The sequence below is a fragment of the Ornithodoros turicata genome, unplaced genomic scaffold (genome assembly GCF_037126465.1).
Source record: "Ornithodoros turicata isolate Travis unplaced genomic scaffold, ASM3712646v1 Chromosome23, whole genome shotgun sequence".
NCBI classification, from domain to species: Eukaryota; Metazoa; Arthropoda; class Arachnida; order Ixodida; family Argasidae; genus Ornithodoros; species Ornithodoros turicata.
In genome coordinates, this window is record NW_026999342.1 from 210,762 (window position 1) to 228,423 (window position 17,662).

Here is a 17,662-nt window from a genome sequence, read left to right on the forward strand (position 1 = left end):
GACGGTATGGCTACCGCAGTTAGTACGATGATCGCCTGGCCTGTTTTATCAGATACCGGTGAACATATAATGAATGACGGGGAGTATTTGTATATGACGTCCAGTAGGTAAACTTTTATGTAATAATCTTGTTGGAAAAACTGACATTGGGAAAAATGTTCGTTTAACTCGCGTGGTGCCCATCAAAAGCAGTTCGCGCAGCCCTGTTTTACGCACGGCAGGAACTTGTAGAAGTTCTGAACGTAAAAATGCACGTTTGTATGTGCTGTGCATAGCAGCGGTAACTAGACGAGTTCAATCACATGCGCTATTGAACGGGCGGGGCGGCGGGGTTTGATCGGAAAACGGGGTTTATAGTTCGTTTTCTCTCGTTATCTCTATATATCTTATTATTTATTATTATTTATATTATTTATTTTTTAATCAATCCATCTCTTTCGGTAAAATATTTCTGTATGACGAGATCCGAGTTCTAACTTGCGATATAGTTCCTGGCGACTGAAAGAAATATAACTACACCACGCATACCGTTATTTAACGTCATCCGTCCTATAGGCATATAATCATTTATTTATTTATTTGTTCACCAGCTGGAGACCGCATTTACATGCCATCTGCGGTGGTGACGATCCACCAACAGCAAGATTCACATGAGGTGAGGACGTCACTCTCGCCAGCTCCGCTGTCGACTGGGGATGAAGGTGAAGCCTCAGAAATCAAAGGAGCTACACCACAGCCACAACAAGAGACAATGAAGGATGGGACAGAAGAAAAACTCTGGAGTACGAGCAGAACTCGCTTTTTTATAACCTGTTTTAAAGAACACAGATTCCAAATTTAAAAGAAGGGTGGATACAGGTCAAAAAAGGTGCTGTGGGCCACTATGGCAGACCGCCTGAACGAAGAGTTCAAGGAGAACTTTACTGCCACTCAAGTTGAGAACCGATGGAAGTCCCTAGAAAGGGCATACAAAAATGAGAAGAAGAAAAACAATACCTCTGGGAGTGGCACAGTGGTATTTGAATATGAAGAGTAAGTAATGAACACAAATTGACATATGTGATAAATTACATATACCAGCCCGTCTAAGCCGACCAGACTGTACTATTTTGTTCTTGTTCAGCATGCACAGTGCAATGGGTTTATTTACATGGTGGGTCTCTTGTGTTCAGAGAACTGCATGACATCTTGGAGAGCCAGCATCACATCTTTCCTGTAGTACTGATGGCACCTGGCAAAACCGTGATCAAACGTGTGTAAGCAAAACAGGGCAACCTCTACTGCAGCTGTGTAAAAGTATGCCAAACCTTAGCTGCACGTCCAGTACACTCTGAGACAGAGAGAGGTACAGAGGGACAGAGACAGTACACTCTGAGAGAGGCAGAAAAAAAAACGAAAAGTTGTTTTGCATGCACATACATGCAGTATCAAAAAGACAAAGGGGCAATGTGCATAACCATTCAATTTAATAGCTTTTACCAGTCAATCAATCAATAGTAAGTTTTTGTTGACCTGCTACAATGCTTCAACTAGTACATTCTGCTCAGCAGGTCCACAAAAACAGCCAAGGCCACGAGCCACAGCACGACGCAGTCTCCGCCGCCTCAGCTACCACTACCCGAGGAGGAGGGGGAGGAGGAGGTGTCGTAAACACCAGTCGCCAGACACAGGAGGCGCAGAGCGCCCAGGGAGAGTGCAGCAGAAGTTCTGCGGGAGCTTGTTAATCAACTGAAAACGATCGAAGAAGCCAGGCAGAAGCGCCATGAAGAGAAGATTGCACTTCTTGAGAGATTTGTGGCATCATCAGTTTGTACTGAATGTAGCTAAAAAAGAACAACACTATAAAACCCCTTAGTCTCATAAACATTCTTAACTTTTTTATACAAAGTGCAGACGGCTCTTGTCATATATTCCATCGAATTGCAGGCAAACTGCGCAAAATATACTGGAGGCATTCACCTGTACTGAATACACGAGAGAAAAGTAGCTAATGAATTTAATAAATAGAACTAGCTCTGCAATGAACATAACACGATTTTACAACAGAGCCTCAGCTATTTGCTTCCTGATCTTCTCCGCAGCACGATGCACAGCGGCATTGCTCACAGGGAGGGGCGCTTCACTTCCGTCTTCCTCATTCGTGGAGAGCGATTGGAAGGCTTCCAGGTCGTGCTCAGCACTGCACAGGTTGTGCAAAACGCAACATGCCAGCATGAACAGACATGATTTCCTTATGGTGTCCAGATCTACATCATACAGTCTTCTGAAACGTTGCTTCAGAAGACCGAAAGTGTTTTCAATAATGACACGTTGTCTGCTGTGGATATAATTATACGTCTTCTTCCACTGCGGCAATGCTTGTCCCGACGCTTTGTAGGGGGTCAGCAACCCAGGAAGCAATGGGTAGGCTGCGTCTCCAAGCAGATACCCATCTCAAATATGACCACCACCTTCATTAGAATCCCTGTGTGATATGAAGGTATATTATCAACCTCAGATGCCCTCAAATGTAAGCAAAATACCCTGCACTAAAACAATGTTATCAGAAGAACATGCATTACATGAAGTATCTTCCAAAAGTTGCTGTATTTTCAATATCTCCCAGAATTAAAAGTAGTGCGGCTGTATGATATTCTGTCACCTTCGCATTTAGTAGATGCCACTTGGTAAAAGCAACTCTGTCTAAGTACGTTCGCATCGTGGGACCTTCCAGGGCATCCGACAAAAACGTCGATGAATTTTTTTTCTTCATTGCAGATGCCCTGCAGCACAATAGAGTGATATTTCTTTCTATTGCAATATGAGTCCGGAGACTCCTGGGGAGTTTTGATCGGGATATGGGACCCGTCTATGGCGCCTATTACATTTGGTATCCTTTTGCCTATTTCATTTGCCGCAGTCTGCTGACGGCGTGTCGTTTCCTCCGGCCAAGTAATGACATTTCCACTTATATCCTCCAGGAAATTTAAGACCCGCAGGACACACTTGTGAGCCGCCGACTCAGTGACATTGAACTTATCTGCCACTTGCACGAATGGCGTCCGCGAACCCAGGTATGCCAAAGCGATCAGGAACGTATTTTCTGCTGGTACTCTTGGGCGGCCGACAGCTGACTTTGGAAAGTGCACAGATGTTTCGAAGCGATGGGACAGTTCTGCCACATGTCCGCGTGACATCCGAAACATCCGTATGAACTCAAAGCTGTCGTAACTGTTTACTACCGACTCACAATATCCAGAACACGGTTGCGCTTGTGGCGGTTCAAAGCCGCGCATACCATCTTTAATAAAACGATGTGGTCATCCTCGTCATCACTGTCGGAGTAGAAAAAAAAAAAGGTACAGCAATTGGCAACGCCATGTAGAACGAGATTCTCCCAATACTCGCTAACGAATTGTTCTACAAACAAACCGCGAACAAACGACAGACGAGCTGAAGAGAAACGTAGCAGACGACAACGACTGCGGCTTCGTAGCAGACGACAAGGCCTGCACTTGATCATTCTTTTTAGGAGCCGGTAGTGTCGCGCCAGTGCAACTGGCTCAGAACTGTTGTCTACACCTCGCGTGCACTTAAGAACAGGTGCTGCACGAGTGCAGCACTTTTCTTTCAAAAATAATGTACGTTATGTATAAAGGCTGGATATGGGATGGGTGAGGGTATCGCGGGAAAGGGTACGCCAACCGGCCGCCATATTGCGGTGCTCAAAAGAGCCATTACAGCCCATTGGAATGCATGTAAGCTGTGACAGGTTTTGCTGTTTGTGAGCACTTCCCTTGCTGCTTCGCTAAAATTTTGCCACGGATCGTTTTTTGTGTGAAATCCCGTCACATACATGTTATTTCCTCTCTATTTTGTACTCGTGTGAGGTCGTGTCGTTCCAATTTTGTACTTTGAACTTCGATTATGTGATTTCTGGTTTTGTGTAGTGTTGTATTTGTTGTATTACGTTTCCTTTGTCGTCTGTCAGCGTGTGCAGCCGTGTTGCTTCTCGTGTTTCTCCCATTTCCTTTCTGGTCGGGGGTGTGGAATGCCAGGGAGTGGTATTCTCAGAATTGACTCTCGGCATTCAGCAATGTTTCGCACGTTTGTTTACGTAACCACCTTAGTATGCTTGGGTATAAACATTATGCTTTGCACAGGAAGTTTAGATATGACTAGTTATGACACGGAATGCCAAACGGCACTAAAGCACTTCCAAATGACTAGAATGATATTAAGTATGTGATATAAAGGCTATATGAGGGTAAAAGCATATCGACTAGAAATATGTGCACTGGGGAGGTAAATGGCGGTAAAGGCAGTTCAAAATGACTAGAGGTAGAGTGAATTAGTCACAAAAAGGCAAAGTAGCAAGGTCTTGTGGTGAAAGCTCCAACATCAAAGTATCACAAGTCCAGTTGCAACAGCAAGTTTGAAGCAGTCAACCAGGTAAGTGGGCAGAGTGCATTAGCGGTTGTTGAATATAATCAATCTTGACAATTTCTTTCGCAGATGAGGCCTGGCCTTCTCTGTATATTCCTTGGCAAGGTGGGACAGTCCGATACTGCTGTAGCACTAGGAAACTTCTTTGATCAGACGGATCACATTGTTTTCATTTGGGCTGGATTCAAACATATGTTGTCGCAAACTTAAACAGGGAGAATAAAGAGTAGACATTCGGAGGTTTAAAAATAATTTATTGTCTCTAAGTAAAGTAAACATGCTGGAACGCACCAAGAGAGACATGTGGCTGGTGTGTTTGTATGTCCCAGTAATACGAGTTTGTATGTTAGGCAAAATTTTCATGCAATACCTTTTCTTTATATCCTTTTGCCCATCTTAGTACTGTTCTATCCAATATGGAGTGGCTTTTAACTGCATATGAATGCATTATTCAGAAGTGTTTTTATGTATAGGACTAGTTGCAGCTTTAAAGTGCCCTTCATGCAGTACTGATTCCAATCATCAACCATTGCTTGAAACTCTTAGCTAGGGAACATGATTCATACAGGCTAGATTTTCATGCAAATACACACTTTCAACCAGAGTTCGAGGCAACTCATTACTGTTACTAAGTTCCTTTTTTTTTGGTAACTTATAACTTAACTCGCTACTTTTGTGCCGTGGTAACTTTCAGAGGAACTCATTTCTTTTTCAGGTAACTTTGCCAAAGTAACTTAAGCTAACTTCCAAGCAGACTTGTACACGTTACTAAAAAAAGTAATTGATTACCGTTACCGTTACCTTGTACGAAAAAGTAATTTTTTACCGGTACAAATTACTTGCCGGAAAAAGTAATGAAGTAACGCCTTGAAAAGTAACGCGTTACTTTGCCAATTACTTTCGACATCTGAGAAAACGATATAAAAAAAGATAGAAAAAAGATATAGAAAAAAAGATATCCACAAAAAAAGGAAACTGAGCGTCGACATCGTTGTGATATCGACAGTATTCCGCACAAGACTGACAGGGGCTCATGGTCACAAGAGTGGCATTAGGTCATCGGTGTCCAGAGTTCTATGAAAAATGTGTGGAGAGGTTGAGAGTTTTGAAAGTTCTGTGAAAAAAATCCTAACTGGAACTCGCACAAATGACTCATCATTTCACGGTACAACTTACAGTCCAACTTACTGCATACAGGCCGGGTTACGGATAGATAGTACACATGAATGGGGAGAGGACAGTGGACTCAAAAATACACTACACGTGCGGAACACTCTGGCAATTCACCTCGGGGTCCTCGGGTAAGTAATTGTTGCGGGAAAAGTCCTAGAGATAAGACAGCTGCCTTGTGCCGAACTTGCAGAGGGCAGTTGGTTTTGTCTTCTCGCGGCGGTGAATCATCCTATATATGTGTGTGTGCGTCGTCCCGAACAATGTGGATTCTTTAGTTTCCAAGTAATCGATTACTTGGTAATTGATTACTGAAAATTGTAATTGAATTACTCAAAAAATTACTGGGCCCCAAAAGTAATCGATTACGTTACAAATTACTCAAAAAGTAATTGATTACTAGTAACCCAATTACCCGTTACCCGTTACGTACAAGTCTGCTTCCAAGTTACTTTTAATTCGCTTTTCACTCACGTCCACTTGTTTTCTTGCTTTCTCTCCGGTTCTTCCATGGCATTTTATGTCATAAAACGCGATGTTCAGTCAATGACAGTATTCTGTTCAGGAAGTAAGAACCGCTGCTATTGAAATGAAGCTGAACCATTGTGTGCCCACAGGGAATAAGATGCACAGCGTTCGCATTGTTGGACATAAACGAAAACTCAACGCAGGCAACTCAGGATCTAACTCATCTGCTCACACGCGCTGCACCTGTGTAGTGCTAATTTGTGTCCGAGGTAACTTGGGAGTAACTTTTTTTAAGCAACTTCGTAACTGCAGTTACGTTTCGGGCTGAATAACTTCGTTATTAGCTTAGTTACATTTTTCACACGGTAACTTCGTAAGGAGTTCCGTTTGACGGGTAACTTCTCGACCTATGCTGTCAACTCTGTATGCTTTTTGTACACTGCATAAAGTAAGATACTTTTGCCCCAGTGAATTTGTTGCGTGTTTTAAATGCGTGCAAGTGAATTTCTAGAGGTGCATATTTTGAGCAAGATTAATGAATTTTTCATGCATGTGTGTTCAACCAGCTTTTAGTGCATATAAATCCGGCCTTAACATATGACGCATGCATTATTTCTTTCTGGAGGTGTTCTGGGAAGTCGAACTTGTTGGGCACAGCGTCAGGCCTCAGTCGAACGGTTTGCCCCGTTCTGTCGGAGCACCTGTCTTTAAAATGTTTTGCTGCAGACCTGTGATGTCCTCGACGGCGTCCAGTCCTTTCGCCTGACATTCACCACACACTTTTTTAAATGTTGTGGGTGGCTGTGAGGGAACCTCCATTGAACAATTTATGCCATCAATTACTGCAGGGATGACAAGGCTGATCCAAGCAAGCAATCGTGGACACCGTGACCAACAAACTGAGCTGTAGATCCCACACCTGACAAGCGCACTTCAACGCCTGCTGCGTGCCGGGACCATACCCGTGAACTGCAGGAAGTCTGGACTATCACAATGACTCTATCCAGATAACGTACTGCTTAAAGTTTAACGTCTAGATCTTGAGATACGAGTCACAAAGTGCCGCGCACATGCTTCAACAGCAACGTTTTGTCGCCCCGCTCGTGGACTAATAAATCACATTTATTTGTAAAACTTATACCCCTGTTACCTCTGGGACTTCTTGTCATCAACAGGCCTCTCCACCCTGCTTTGATTACCGGACCCCTTATCATATCCATCATCATCTCTCATCACGTACAAGTGGCACTGGGGCAGCGCCCAGCCTGCTGGCCGGCATCAGCCCCATCTCATCATCGTATCTCTATTTGTGTGTGTGTGTGTTATACCCCTGTCAGATGGCATGCTCGAAGGACTTCGGGGAATTTTCATTTGGAAAAAATGACCTCTGACAGCCGTGTCAGACGGCAGCTCAAAGGCCCTTTCTAAGAAATGACCATCAACGCGAAAGGAGGCCCCCAACGACATTTGAGGAACAGAAAGGAGCAATCTCGACAACAGTGTTATGCCATTGTACCCTCGCTACCTTCGCAGCTGAATGTAGGAAAACCTATAAAATGCGGAGAATGGAGTGAAACTGTGTAAACGTATTTAGATCATATTTAGAGAAATGCATATGGCTTCTGCATCTTGATTTGTGGCGCACAGACCAACTTCAAATGTCCACATCAGACAGGGAAAACGAAACCGAAAAAGGGAGCCGGTGAGGGCAGTCAGTTGAGGAGCACTCCTTTCCCGCCTGTCTGGCAGGCGCCCCCGAACAAAGGTTATTTGAGAGGCCGAAGGCCATTTCTCGCAATTGACATTTGAAATGCTGTCTGACTAGGGTATAAGTCACTTACTTGTGAAATGTCGTCCCCGGTGCCTTGCCAGTACGGACAGTACACCCATAACCACAGCAGTGCACCACCACACCACAAAAATAACACCACAAAAATGCTACGCAAAGGCGCATACAGAATATGCTGCTGAGTCGTGGACGGCAATGTTTTGAGCTTCGCAAGATGGGGGGCGGCGGGTGACCGTACGGTTGCACCCTCAATCCGCTATCCAGCCTATTACTATACAGATCAGTGGTCGGTACACGCCCTTTTCGCGCTGAGGGCCACGTCATCCGCGTTGAAAATAGTTCGCGTGATTTCAAATGTTTGTGAGCAATTCCTTCATGGTACAGGTGCCGTTGTAACTTCATACTGAAGCCACTGAAGCTCTTACTTTAAGCTCTTGTTTTTGCAATCTGTGCAATATTGTACTGCATGTACGTGAAAGCGTTTGAGCGGTTTGAGCTGCATTCGCCGCCGGCGGTGAAACAGGGGGTCACTGCGAGAGCTTCGCGGCCGCGCCAACTGTGCCGCCCCGTAGATACGAATGGAGCGCCATCACTTCGCAGGACTTGTTCGTCACAACAAACTTTAAACGTGAATTTGTTCTCTGCTATATAAATAAACTGTACAGCTGAGTTTCCGTATTTGTGTTCCTGCGTTCTTTAATTGAAATCATGTGGGTCACGTGGCCATTTTTTCAGGGCGCACGTCTCACTCGCTGCCCCCGCCAACTAACCAATAGGAAGCGACTCCACACTCTCTCAGCGCGCGCGTTTTGAACCGATGCGCGTTGGGAGGGGGGGATATGCTTAATAGAGTAAAAGTAAAGTAAAAGAGTAGAGTAAAAAGAGTAATAGAGTAAAAGAAAAAAGAAAAAAGTTTAACGGCCGCACTAGAAGCCTGTGTGTTTCGGTTTTGCATCAAGTCGTGGCTGGCGTTCTGAAGTGTTGAACTGCATAAAACATTTTGTTTGACAAGAAGTGCCGGGCGGGCCAGGAAGGTATGTGAATCGTTGTGCCAACTGGTGCAACAATTCTGGGCTGAAAAAGAGATTCAAGTTCTTTCGGGTATCGTCTGGCGCAAGGTATGAATAAGCTTCGATTGATCAGAGCCACTCACAAGACGTTCAGGAATTGTCAAATCCCAAATCAGAACTTTGATGCGAGGAAGCACGGTGCCACGATTGGATTGTCATATATTCGGATCCGCTGTCATGGGCAATCTGCTGAAAGTCGTAGCGCTCATGCGTGTCGTTTACATGGCCGACTCTTCCCCGTGTATCACTTGTTAAATACTAAAGAGTCGCAACGCTGACGGGAATCTGTTTCCTTGTACTCCCCGTGCGTTTACATTTATGGCTCTGCTCACGTCGCATAATGTGGTGCCTAAGGCCGGCGAGATACGGGCCCTGGGGATGACTCCAGATGAGCCCTGCCCAGGTCCCCTCCACGCGCCTCCTGGTGGATGCGAGCAGCCGTCGGGTCTTGGGTCGGTCGGCCCCTGAAGAGGTCCGGGGCTTCCCGGCAACCCCCCTCTCGCCGGCTCTGGTGGTGCCACACCAATTCAACAGCTTAAACTAAGCAGTTCTACAGGCTTCCTTCCTGAAAATACAGCAGTCTGAAATGAATGGTAATTTCTGAAGCCCTACCATGTAGCCAAAGGTGGGATAATAATGCCCGTATTCACCAGTTCCACTGACCCACTGGTTTAGTGAAGTCTGGTCTAAGTTGATCACGTGAGACTTTCGTCCGCCAATCACGAACAACCGCCCCGCTGGTCTAAGCCGTCTACAGTGAGGCCCGTGGTGACCCTCATGGAGTTTGTGTGCGCAGCACATAGGCCTAATCTACGGTTCGCCGGGAAGTTTTCGAAGAAATACAGCGAAGTTTTGACTTGTAAAAGTACGAGAGGTGTTCGTAAGGCGGATATTCTCACACTCAAATCAATATTTGCCCTGAATGCCTCATTCCGTTCGCCGTTCACAGGGCTCAAACCCGGTGGCATAGCGATGGTCTAACTCCCATGTATTTGCATAGGACAGATTTGAACTAGGGGTAGAGGTAGCTTAAAGCCGGTTAAGCGCGGATAAGATATGAATGAGCCTTTCGATAAACAACCGAAAACATAGATTTTGCTAGATCCTGTTGCCTAGTTTTCAAGTCGAAATTGCACAAAGTAAGCAAAAAGAACGCTGTAAGGAACTCCTGAGCGAAGTGAAGCGATACCAGTAAGGGCCAGTTCTCACTTGGAGACGCCCGACGCGGCGTCGTGAGCGGGCGGCGGAAGTAGAGGCGGATTTCCGCCGCCCGGTCAGCGCGCACGATTTGCATGTTCCCACCGCAGTAGCATTCCGTCGTCCAAAGCAGACGAAAAATCAGGAGGCGTGGCCTTTCTGTGTCACCTAATTGGTCGCCATCTGTCGTTCTCGGCAGCTCTCGCCGACGTCGTGAAAGAAGGTCGGCATGGCAGTTTTTTTCGCTCGACGTCTCTCCTCTCCCGACTCTGGAAATGCGCGTCTATTTCCGTCGCCCGCTCACGACGCTGCGTCGAACGTCGCCAAGTGAAAACTGGTCCTAATACGCCCGCCAAAAAGGTAATGATCAGTATGGAGTGTAATTTTTAAATCCGCTCCACAAATATAAAACCAACATCGTCAAAGTTGGTCAACATTGGCAGCTAGACACTAGTCACTTTCCGATCCAAAGCTAACAGGAGATGGTGTGTGGTTGTAAGGCGCCGGCGCTGGACAAAAAGGACGCTGATTATCCGTGGTACTTTTAATACAGCCCGTAAGTGCTTGTGTTTTGCCTCACCACAGTATGTTGTATGTATTCGTGTTGGTTTTGTAGCGCATCAAAGTTGTGATGTTGCTGGGTTTGACGTATGGGGTTGATGCATAATATTCTTCGGTTATTGTGAAAGACAAAACGTGTGATTTCGCAAATTTGATGCTTCTGGTGAACTACACGGAGGCCATAAGAGGGAGGATGGGTTCCATGGAGCACTTGAACCCCCATGTGCTTCTCAGCGCAAGGTTCAATGCAGGGTGCTGCTGTATATGTCTAATGGGAGTAATTTTGACAAAAACGTATGCCATTTGGGATATCAGACTTGGTTAATCGATAAAAGTACAGGAGGGAATATCCCACAGCGACATACAAGCAAATATTTCCAGCACTGATTTGTGCCGACAAATTTGTACACACAGAATTAATTTGCACAAATTAGAGGCTCCATAGTGTCATATAAACACAACAGCAGGGTGCAAAGCAGCCCCTGATGTAGTCAGGATGTCGATACCACTGTCAGCAGTGTGCAGATGCTGCGTGCAAACTTGTGAGCGGTTTCGCCTTGCCACACAGAAGTGAAGGTCTCAAAATTGTCTTGCGTTGGGCAAACTTGGATAAGGAAGCATATGAAGTACTTGTGTAGTTAGAATGTGTGCTCTACTGTTTCCGGCACACGACACCAGAAGGGGAGCGCAAATATGTCAACAACCAACATTTTCTCGACTATGATGCCCTATGACGTTGGAAAATATTCAAGGTGACGACCACTTGCTTTTATGCTTATTTCTCATTTGCTAACAATAGATGTGGTTTTATAGACTGCCTCAGCATGAGACAAAACACAAGAAACCTGTTAAAGGAAGCTACACATTTTATCAGAGCAACATTCTTCTGGGATGTGATTACTGCCAATACATACATGTGACCATGATTCACACTGTGTTCTCATAGCTGTGCCTGTACCTCGTGCTTTTGAGTAGTTTCATTGCATTAAATCAATAAAGCTTGTTATGCATTTCCACATTAGTGTAGTTGTGAAGGGCACAATGGGATCCAATGGCACGTGTAATGGGGAAAATAAATATTTCCTACATTGTGCATGGAGACACAGCTCTATTGCATGTGACATGTTATATTGCAGCAGAGTGGAATTCCACTGGGCGGTTTAGAACGAAGAGCAGCAGTACTGTTGACATCCTTACTGGCACGGGAAGTACGAACACTGAGTAGTGGAAATTACTGCTGTACATTTGGGCGTGGAGTGTGACTTGATGAACGAAAAGCAATCGGTTACACTTAGGTAACATACAGGGTGTTTCAGTTAAATCCCCGGGCTAAATAATTCGCGAACCGGTGCACCAATCGAATAACTTTCTTTTTTACAAGTATCTGTCCAATACCGCCTACAAGATGCGCACCGCGTGAATGAGCGGGAGGCGCTCATTATTTAAATAAAAATGCAAATGAGTTTCGTAAAAAAGCGTAACTTCTAAAGCAGGGCGCTGTCGGTATTAAAATGGGTACTACCACTTTTGGGACCTTCAGTGGACACCTTTCAGAGAAAAATCTGCCACCGAAGCGGGTCATTTGTTGCAGTAATTAATTGGTTTCGGTTTACGTATTTTTGTCGCGGCTGGTCGCGGCGAAGCGCAAAAAGACGCTCTTTCACTCCCTTATCCATCAATGAATTACGTCCTTACACCAATGAATTACGTCCTTTTGCGCTTCGCCGCGACCAGCCGCGACAAAAATACGTAAACCGAAACCAATTAATTACTGCAACAAATGACCCGCTTCGGTGGCAGATTTTTCTCTGAAAGGTGTCCACTGAAGGTCCCAAAAGGGGTAGTACCCATTTTAATACCGACAGCGCCCTGCTTTAGAAGTTACGCTTTTTTACGAAACTCATTTGCATTTTTATTTAAATAATGAGCGCCTCCCGCTCATTCACGCGGTGCGCATCTTGTAGGCGGTATTGGACAGATACTTGTAAAAAAGAAAGTTATTCGATTGGTGCACCGGTTCGCGAATTATTTAGCCCGGGGATTTAACTGAAACACCCTGTATAAGGGATCATGAAAAGGAGGAACTGTTAAGGACGGACATGTATAGGGTGCAAATGTGCCGGTGACAAGAGAATCACATACCACAATTACCAGTACTGTGAAATATATGTACACTAGAGATGTCGGTTGTTATTGTCATGCTGTTTTTCCACCTTGTAATGCAGTGTACAAGTTGGAGTTGGAGTTGGACGGACTAAAAATAATACGGAGAGGTTGAACTTGTCACCTGACAAGTTCTGCTACTTCGAGGAAACACAACAAAAAGAAAAAAAAAGGGAGATGACTAGGCTAGGCTGTACGGCGCAGTGTTCACGGGCACATGACCGTCAGAGGATGGCGCCACACAGTAACCAGGGCGTCACGTACAGATGAATTAATACTGAGCATCAAGAGAACAACTTGAGATGAAGCCTACGAGAGCCTTGAACGCGGCGTCTCTCGTTGGCGTCCCACGTCCCCAAGACCTTCTCTATGGAGAAAGCTCTGTTGTCCAGACGAGTTAGTGCGGCCCGCAATGTCTTGCGTTGGGACTGATGTCTTCTGCACTCCATAAAAATATGTTCAGTATTTTCTTCCATCCCACACACTGGGCAATCCCGGTAATCCGCCTTGCCCACCATATGCAGGCAATGCCGGCCATACGGGACGTTCAGGCGTGCACGATGTAGAAATGTTGCGATACTTCTGGCACTCGAGGGAGGGATGCTGAATTTTAGTTTCGGGTCTATTCTTCTGAGAAGAGATGACCCACCATCACCTTGTAGCCGTTTGCGTTTGCACATGTCGTCTGTCATGGACCCTAGTAGAAGTTTGATGTCCGACCCTGTATACATCACGACGCATTTGGTGGAAGCCAGGTGTGCAATTCCAGCTAGCTCGTCTGCAGTTTCGTTACCGCGGATGCCAATGTGCCCCGGAATCCATTGGAAGATAACGTCATGTCCCAGGTCCGTACATCTCGTATTCCGTTAGGATCTCCTTCACCGTTGAAGCTGTCCAACTGTTCCCCAAGAAAGCCAACATGGCCTCCAGTCCAACTTTTGAGTAGCTGTAGACAATCCAGTGCGCAGGTCGCGCGTGCGTGGCTATATGTATCTCACAGCAAGGTGTATAGCTACCAGTTCCGCTGTCGTGGAAGAGGTCTTATGGGATAACCGCACTATGCCCTCCTTGGAGTGCTGCGGTACCACGTATGCCGCCGCAGATCCGGATCTCGTCGTGGAGCCATCGGTGAACATAGCAATTCTTGACTGGTTGTTCTCCAACATGGACAGGCAGTATCGTTTCAGGGCCGAAGGCGGCAGATTTGACTTTTGATGATGGACACCTGGCACCGTGGTGTAGATGCGAGGACAGCCAAGCGACCATGGAGGATGTAAGATCGTACACGGAGAAGGCCTCTTAGGCAGAGTCTTGCGGTATGGGGAAACGGCCTCGGAGAAAGAAGAGTTTCTACGGTGCACTTTCCGTACCAGAGGACGTCTGTCGTGTGGCGTGCGCAGTCGGATGTAGTGCCGCAGAATCTCTTGCGTCCTCAATACATCCACCGGCGGTTCTCTGGCCTCCGCTGTAGACAGTGTGTTAGAAGAAGAAACGGGTACACCTAGGTAGACTTTGAGGCTTCTTGCCAGGGCGCTCTCGAGCATCTTCTCCGAGGTCTCGCTAATGCCATGCAGGGCCGGTAGATGATATGCCATCACCTGCCGAATAAGTACTTTATGAGCAGTGAGGAGGGACGAGGTCGACATTCCCCAGCTGGGACCACTGATCTCTATGTATAAAGGCTGGATCGCGCATAGGAGAGGGGCTCGTGGGAGAGAGGTGCTGTAACCGGCCGCCATGTTGGAGGGCCCACTGGCGCCGGCTGCTCCCATAGGAAACAATGGGAAGCGATTTGATTTGGAGTATTTATTGCACTTTAAACGCTCCTCATTGCTGAATAGCACACATCTTTCTTAGGAATCAGTGTGCTGATGTATTCCAAACGTGCTTCAGCCGTGTTTCTCTAGTTTTTAATGGTAATTGTTTTCTTTTTCTTCTCCGCTGCCTGTATTCCAAATAGGGGGTCGTAACTGTCGTGCACAGGGCGCATACGCATGATGGTGAATTTGGTGAATGTCAACCTATAAAATTAATTATTTTTACTCAGAAAGGTTTCACGCTGTTTCTTATTGTAAGGTACTTCCGATTTTATATTTTGTGTTTGTTTTCGTTCGTTGTTCGGTTTTCGTTGGGTGTCGCTCGTTATTTTATTCACCACATCACTACTAGCAATGAGGTGGAGTATAGACCCTGGCAATGAAACTCCCCATTCCTCATCTTAAAATAATGTTATTGTCACGAGTGCTTTGCAGAAGTTCAGCTCTCAGCGTATTTCATTACAGAAATTCGAAGCGCTGTGCACGAAGAGCATGCACATGCATGACTTATCACACATGCTGTAGGAGAAACTGCACATACGAGGTTAGCACAGCAGTTTATGTACTTCCACCGTACCTCACAGATTAAAAGAACAGTGGAACAAATTGGCATATTGGCGTAGGTTCTGCATCCGGTTCTTCGGCACAGCTGAGCGACTGTAAGGGGAACCTGCAAGCACAAGCGCATTGTTTATAGAAAATACATGGTCTTGAGATTTGTAGGAGCCGCCACACATACTTTCTTAGTACCCAATGGCACCAGCGAAGTAGCAATGCAAACAAGTCCGAGTTGTCAGATGCATGCGATACGAATAAACAGATTTTTCCTCAAAATAAAGAGTTTACCTGTGAAAAATTATCCCTCTTTCTCTGTCCGCGTGAAGTGTACTCAAAGCTGCAACAAACTGGCATGACATGCCCTTTAATTTAAAGGATATTTTTAAAAAATACGGGCAGCACCGCTTGAACTAAATGCAGACGACAGGATGCGATGGCCCCACCAATATGGCGACCAGTGACCACGCTGTGGAGCATCCTATGCGCGATCCAACCTATACTATAGAGATCAGTGGCTGGGACCTGCGAAATGACGCACGATGGTGGTACGCGCGATGACTCTGTCCTTCAAGCACTTAACGTGAGCAGCCCATGATAGCTGACGGTCGATGACAACTCCTAGGAAACGGTGATGTGGCACTCTCTGGATCGGCTGATCGGTGAGCTTCAGTTGGAAGTTCGTTATCTTCTTCCTAGTGAAAGGCAGGTACACAGTTTTCTCAGGGGATATGTCCATACCCCTTTCAGTCAAGAATGTGTGTGTGCAATTAAGGGCTGCCTGAAGCCGCCGCTCCCGATGACAATAGGCATATATCATCGGCGTACATACCGATATGCACACCCTGAGGGAGTTGCTGAGGAAAAGTGCCATAACTACATTGAATAGTAGAGGACTAAGTACACTCCCTTGAGTGTAACACTTGCAAATGACTTTTGCAGGCTGGTTATCAGATCATCTGAATCATCGCAGACACAGGCATATCATCTTTCTGCTGAGGAGGCTTGCAAGGCCACAGACCTGACAAAAGATGCACTCGTAGCCTCCCACGACATTGACTTCAGCGTTGCGGAATTTACTGCCGCGTCAAAGTCAAGGCGAAGCAAATCGTCGCCAGGTCCCGACGGAGTCACCTACAAACACTCCCTTGAGGTACACCGCTGGAGACGTCGTGGTTGTCACTGCCTCCGTCTTCCGTGTGCATGTGTACGAAACGGCCTCGCAGGAAGTCCGCTATCCAGCGAAGGAGCCGACCGTGAATTCCACGGATGTACAGGCCATGAAGTACATGGTGATGACTAATCGTGTCATATGATCTGCGAATGTCTAAAAAGGCCGCCACCGTGAAAGCACCTTCGGCTCGCTGATTCTCCACGAAGGTGACCAGATCCAATATGCCGTCCATGGTGCATCTGCCCTTCCTGAAACCTGACATACAGTCGGGAAATAATTTGTTTGTTTCTAGGATCCACTCGATTCGGTATAAGATCATTCTCTCCATCACGTTGCAGACACAGCTGGACAGGCTTATTGGTCGAAAGGCTGCTATATCACGAGGCGACTTCCCTGGCTTAAGGACTGGGACCAGCTTCGAAACTTTCCAAGCGGGGGGAAGCGCACCGTCATGCCAAATCTCATTGAAGATCTTCAGCAAAGCTTCCTGCGCCGCCACGCCGAGACATTGGATGTGTTTGTAGGTGACTCCGTCGGGACCTGGCGACGATTTGCTTCGCCTTGACTTTGACGCGGCAGTTAATTCCGCAAATGCTGAAGTCGATGTCGTTTGAGGCTACGAGTGCACCTTTTGTCAGGTCTGTGGCCTTGCAAGCCTCCTCAGCAGAAAGATGATATGCCTGTGTCTGCGATGATTCAGATGATCGGATAACCAGCCTGCAAAAGTCACTTGCAAGTGTTCTGTCGCCTGTGTTCCAGTGAAGAGCTAAGGCTCTGAAAGGCTGCAGTTGTGTGCTTTGCGACCCAAGTGACCGGATCAGCTGCCACACACGAGTCGTCGGCGTAGACGGAGTAAGCACTGAGCAGAAGTGTCGCCACTGCTGCCGGGACAGATTTTGTAGGTGACGTCGGATGACCCGCTGCCGTCGGCATGACTCGCGATAGTCGCCTTGATTGCCTGTCCGACGGAATCTCCTTTCCACTCTGCGGCGAAGCGCGCAACCTCTCGAACTCAATGTCAACTCGAGTGTAAGTGTCACCTATAGTGACCATCTTGGACGCCACGTGAGCTGCGCCGTGCAACGCCTCAGTGAAATCTTCGATGGTGTTTGCATGAGCTGTAGCATTCGTGGTCTGAAATTGATAGCGTTTCAAATCAGTTAGTCGTATCTGTCGCGGTTTTCTCCGGAGGCTTGAGGAACGGAGCGTGACCATCACGGGGATATGATCACTCGCCATTGTGTCCGTGTATGTGCACCACTCAAGTTGTCGC

At 46.4% G+C, this 17,662-nt stretch overlaps 1 protein-coding gene across 1 annotated transcript; it reads right to left on the reverse strand.

Annotated features, from left to right (window-relative positions):
* Positions 1-2,037: 2,037 nt before the first annotated feature.
* On the reverse strand, positions 2,038-3,176 carry LOC135373306 (putative nuclease HARBI1). Its single transcript, XM_064606529.1, has 2 exons — positions 2,691-3,176; positions 2,038-2,346 (listed from the first exon to the last, which is right to left on the reverse strand). The coding sequence occupies exons 1-2, from the start codon at positions 3,174-3,176 to the stop codon at positions 2,038-2,040; spliced, it is 795 nt and encodes a 264-aa protein (XP_064462599.1).
* Positions 3,177-17,662: the final 14,486 nt, after the last annotated feature.

What these genes read in the sequence shown, in the direction of transcription:
- LOC135373306 (XM_064606529.1), bottom strand. Translation starts at nt 3,176, where the DNA reads ATGTCACGCGGACATGTGGCAGAACTGTCCCATCGCTTCGAAACATCT. An exon ending in GAAGGTCCCACGATGCGAAC is followed by an intron (nt 2,347 to 2,690) that starts GTACTTAGACAG and finishes GCATTGCCGCAG; the next exon opens with TGGAAGAAGACGTATAATTA.